At 29.4% G+C, this 4,984-nt stretch overlaps 1 protein-coding gene across 1 annotated transcript in view; it reads left to right on the top strand.

Moving 5' to 3' along the window:
• Window positions 1–1,775: 1,775 nt before the first annotated feature.
• LOC107026819 (receptor-like protein 8) overlaps window positions 1,776–4,984 on the top strand; it is a 7,044-nt gene continuing 3,835 nt past the window's right edge. The window contains 8 exon segments of the mRNA XM_027919218.1: window positions 1,776–2,337; window positions 2,339–2,535; window positions 2,618–2,791; window positions 2,883–2,981; window positions 3,069–3,209; window positions 3,334–3,408; window positions 3,545–3,694; window positions 3,775–3,921. Of these exon segments, the coding sequence (XP_027775019.1) occupies window positions 2,183–2,337; window positions 2,339–2,535; window positions 2,618–2,791; window positions 2,883–2,981; window positions 3,069–3,209; window positions 3,334–3,408; window positions 3,545–3,694; window positions 3,775–3,921 (1,138 nt within the window). The 5' untranslated portion in view covers window positions 1,776–2,182.

The raw sequence follows: 4,984 nt of genomic DNA, 5'->3' as shown, positions 1-4,984 counted from the left end.
GGATTAAAAGAAAAAAGAAAATGTAGCGATTAAAGATTTAGACCCTCGAAAAAAGATAACAAATAACAATTATTTATTTTCTTAATTTACGTATTATTTTATTGTAATTTGAATTTTTTTTATAACTTTAGAGTACTATAAACAAAAAAGAGATAATAGCTTAGATTGAACAAAAAATAATTCTCTTTTTATATTTTTCAATAATATTTATTTATTTATAATATTAATTAAGAATTTGAATATGTATGTTTTAATTAATTAAATTAAAAATATAATTAAAATTTTTGTATTAGATGTTTAAAAGTGTTTCTCGCTATAAAATAATCTTACTATTAGAAACACATTGATACTTGTCTCTTTTTTTTTTACTTAGACTTTAAAAGCATTTTTTTTAATAAAAAAATTAGTCAAACACAAACTGCTTATCAAAAATACTTTTCAAATGAATGTGCCAAATAATTTTTTTTTTTGAAAAATACTTTTCTAAAAATCTATTTTATAAAAATACTTTCAAATATAGGCAATTTTTAATAATAATGTCAAACAAACTCTTGAATTCCAGAGTGTGCTACAAAACTTAGAAGTACCATGTACTAAAGGCGATTCACATGTGAACAAATTACATACTTTACATTTTCAAATTCAAATAGAACTATTGGTCCTTAAATTACACACTTTTAGATTGTCAAGTTGAAATAGTACTATTCAAACTTATATTAATTGTAGCCACAGTTTATGACATCACATAAAAACTTGGGAACCCTACATCATATGAGCCGTCAAATTAACGATGTATAATTTTAAATGAACGTTCTTCACTATTTCTTAGATACTTCCTAATCTATTTGTCCTAAAAATACATAAAATTAATTAATTTATAAGGCTTTTTGACAATGGTGCTGGAATATTGCGTCCACACACCGGGTTTGACTGGTCTTTTTTTTAATTAATTAATTTATAAGTCTTGTTGGCATAATTAGTCATTTTTTTTAAAAAAAATTGAACGTGTTATTTAACCAGATAGGCCAATATTTAAAATCAGCTCATGAGAGTAATGAGACTATAATCTAAGTTAAAATCTTTAATGCTCACTCAACTAAAAAAAAATTAAAGGAAAGAAATTGTTAGTTGAGTGACTTTTTGAACTTTAAGTTGAATGATCATATGAGATATATAACAACTCGATCATACTCTATAGAGCTAGCTCCTTACAAATAAAATCACTTCTTATTTGTTTTTCAATTTGTTTGGAGTCCATTTTGAAACCTCGATTAAATTCGGATTAAGCATTGCATGGCTCACTGACAAATGACGCTCTCAACATATTTTTCTTTGTACTAAAACTCGAACAATTACCTCTGATTAAAAATTAAGCAATCTTATAAACATAATCCATATCAGTACAGTACAAATAGAACTACTTTTATTAACAGCAATGCCAACTCTAACAATCAGAGATACTGTGTAAAGAAAACTAGTAGAACCATTTCACTTCTTTTGGCATGAGTCAGTTATGATAATAATGAATCATATTTAAGGTGCAAATATTGTATATAAGGCAATAGTTTTCACATGTCTGTTTGGATCAGTATTTAATTTTATTAAAACCAAATAAAATTTGTCTTTGTCAATTTTGGCTTGATTATTAATTATACATAAAATATAAAAAAAAAAATGATCCTCTTAAGGGGGGTCAACATTTCATTAAAAAAATACTTGCTATAACTGATATATATTACAGATTAATTTTCAATTCTGAACTTGTTCTGAATAAAGCTCCAAAATTCTCTAGTATATTATTGAGATATAAATATTGTTCTTTTTTCTTTTTTCCTCTGAGGATTGTGTTAATTCAGGATATGATTGGGTATATATATACATCAACTAGCTAATTTCATTTCCACCATCCATGTTATTGGGTAGACCCCAGATATGATGTGGTCAGGGATTTTTCTTTTTATTTTGACAAATACACTATTATGAATTTTTGTATTTTAGAAAACACAACTAACTTACTGCATATATATTTGATAAATAATACTCATTATTTATATTAAAAATAAAAATAGAATTCTAAGTGAAAATTATTTGAGTTGTGTTTGAAGTGTATAGCTCTGCCCCTTAATATAATTCCTACATAAACATTCCATTAGGTAGCAAATTAGATTGCCAGAAAAACAATATGGGGAACATTAAGTTTTTGTTGTTAGTGTTTTTTCTAATACTAATAATGGCGAATGGTTGTTGGGAGGAAGAGAGAAGTGCTCTCTTGGATCTGCAAGCAAGTATAATAAGTTCGAATAGTGAATTGTTGGTCGATTGGGCTGGATATAATAATTGGCTTTACAGATTGTTGTTTCTGGAAAAGGGTAAAATGCAGCTTAGAAACAGGTCGAGTTATCAAACTCAATCTCAAAACAAAATTTGGTACAGGGGATGGTTGGAGATTTAATGCCTCTCTCTTTCTTCCATTCAAGTCACTGCAAGTTCTGGTATTGTCTTACCGAAATATTACAGGGTGGACAAAAAATGAAGGTATATATGGAGTATTATGACTTGTGAAAACTGATGAAACAAATTACTACTAACATGTTAATTTCTTTGTTATCCGATCCAGGTTTCAGTAAACTAAGGCAGCTGCCTAACCTGAAAGAAGTGGATTTGCAATATAATCCAATCCATCCTAAAGTTTTACTATCATCTTTGTGTTCGATTTCATCTCTTGAGGTTCTAAAACTTGGTGCATATGTCGATACCTCTTTCACCATACCAACAACATATAATAGCACTAGTATATCCTCCAACATAAACTCTTTAACTGTGGCCATTATATTTTGCAATATATATAATACTTATAGTAAAGTTGTAATTTTTGGATGAAGGCATGAAGAGTAAGAAATGTGGAGGAGGACTAACCAATTTAAGAGAACTTTGGTTTAGAGGTTATGGAATCAGTGACATAAATATCCTTTTTGCATTGGGTAAGCTGTAATTTCAACAACAGAAATTCAGAAAAATCAATTCACACTAATTCTAAGTACAATTTACTTTTCATAAATCAAATGCAGGTAGACTGAGGAATTTAGAGAAACTCAATTTGAATTTTAATAACTTCAATTCCACCATCTTTTCATCGCTCAAGATTTTTCCGTCTCTCAAGCATCTCAATCTCGCTGCCAATGAAATAAATGGAAATATCGAAATGAATGGTTTGTAACACTCTCTTCCTATCCAAGTCTTACCCGCTAACCATATTTTGCTCCACTAAGATGCATCTAAATAAATGGAAATATCAAAATGAATGGTTTGTGTCCTTACTATTTGCATGTGCAGATATAATTGCTTTGAGCAACTTGAAACATCTGGATCTCTGGAATAACAATATAGAGAGCTTTGTGACTACCAAAGGTACACGAAGCTCTAATGAAAATGCAAATTTGATCAGATAATGAAATGTGAACTAGGATTACACATCTTTACTAACTTATGTAATAAGATTGATTTATTCATTCTTATGTAAAAACATATATGATTTATTTAATAGGTAGCAAAAGAATGAGTTATTTGCGAAATTTACTATTGGGAAGTTCCTATTCCAACTCGAGCAGAGTCATACGATCCCTAAAATCATTCTCATCTCTCAAATCACTTTCTTATGAATTTAGTGATCTCACTTCTCCCAGCATAATTTACGGTAAGCTCAAATCAAATTTTATCCAACTTACTTTTCTTTTGGAATATGACAAAATTGTGTTTCTTATTTTATCCTATAAGCATTAAGAAATCTGAGCACGGTGGAGTACCTATACTTGACGGGATCTTCTTTAAATGACAACTTTCTGGCAAATATTGGACAAATGACTTCTCTTAAAGTGTTGAATATGCCTTCTGGTGGAAATAATGGCACCCTCCCTAATCAAGGTACCCTATTTTTCTCCCTTTTTGTCCTAGTGCCTGCATTCTCATGAATATAGGGTGTGTTTGGCAGGGAAAAAAATTGTACTAGAAAAAACAAGTTCATTAAAAATGAGAAAAATAAATTTACATATTACATTCCATATTAAATACAATCATATCGGAATCCTATCTTGACCTTACCCCCTATCCCACTACCCCACTCCTCACCTCCCATATACTCCTGATGCTTAATTTTATATGTCATATTACACTTTTCGAAAGTTAATTTGACTAATTTTTTAAGATAAATTAGATTATATTAATTTGGTATTTTAAACAAAAATTTAGATATTCGAAAATTATAGAAAAAGTACTGTAAATTACAATTTTTCGCATATCAACATGATAAAAAAATATATCATAAAAAATTAGTCAAAGTTTTTATCATTTGACTATAAAGAAAGAAACCATAACAAATAAAGTGCAAGGAGGAAGTACTATATTTTGTTTAAGCACCAAACACAAAAAAAATAAGTAACAAAACTCACCTATATTCCTAGAAAACATTTTCGTTTCTGTCAAAATACACTTCCACACACAATAAAATAGTATAATACGATTTGGCTTTTTTATTTTTATTTTTAGCTAAATGTCTCTGAACCTTTTTTATAACAAATATATATAGGTTGGTGTGAACTCAAACACATTGAAGAAGTGGATTTTTTAGACAATAATTTTGAGGGAACACTGCCTTCGTGTCTTGGAAACTTGACATCACTTCGATGGTTGTGTTTGGCCGGGAATTACTTTAGAGGAAATATAGTGTCACATTCTATTTGGAGGAGACTTACATCACTTGAGTACCTCGATATTTCACATAACGAATTTGAAGTTCCTCTGTCATTCAGCCAATTTTCCAACTATACGATGACTTGAGGATTCTTTGTCACGACCCAAAACCGAGCCGCGACTGGCACCCACACTTACCCTCCTATGTGAGCGAACCAACCAATCTAAACCTTAACATTTTAACCATAATGAACAAAATACGATGCGGAAGACTTAAACTCATTAATAAAAAGACAAT

Source organism: Solanum pennellii, chromosome 8 (assembly GCF_001406875.1).
Source record: "Solanum pennellii chromosome 8, SPENNV200".
Taxonomy (NCBI): Eukaryota; Viridiplantae; Streptophyta; class Magnoliopsida; order Solanales; family Solanaceae; genus Solanum; species Solanum pennellii.
Note: the sequence above shows the minus strand (reverse complement) of the source record. Positions and strands in the feature narration are given on the sequence as shown.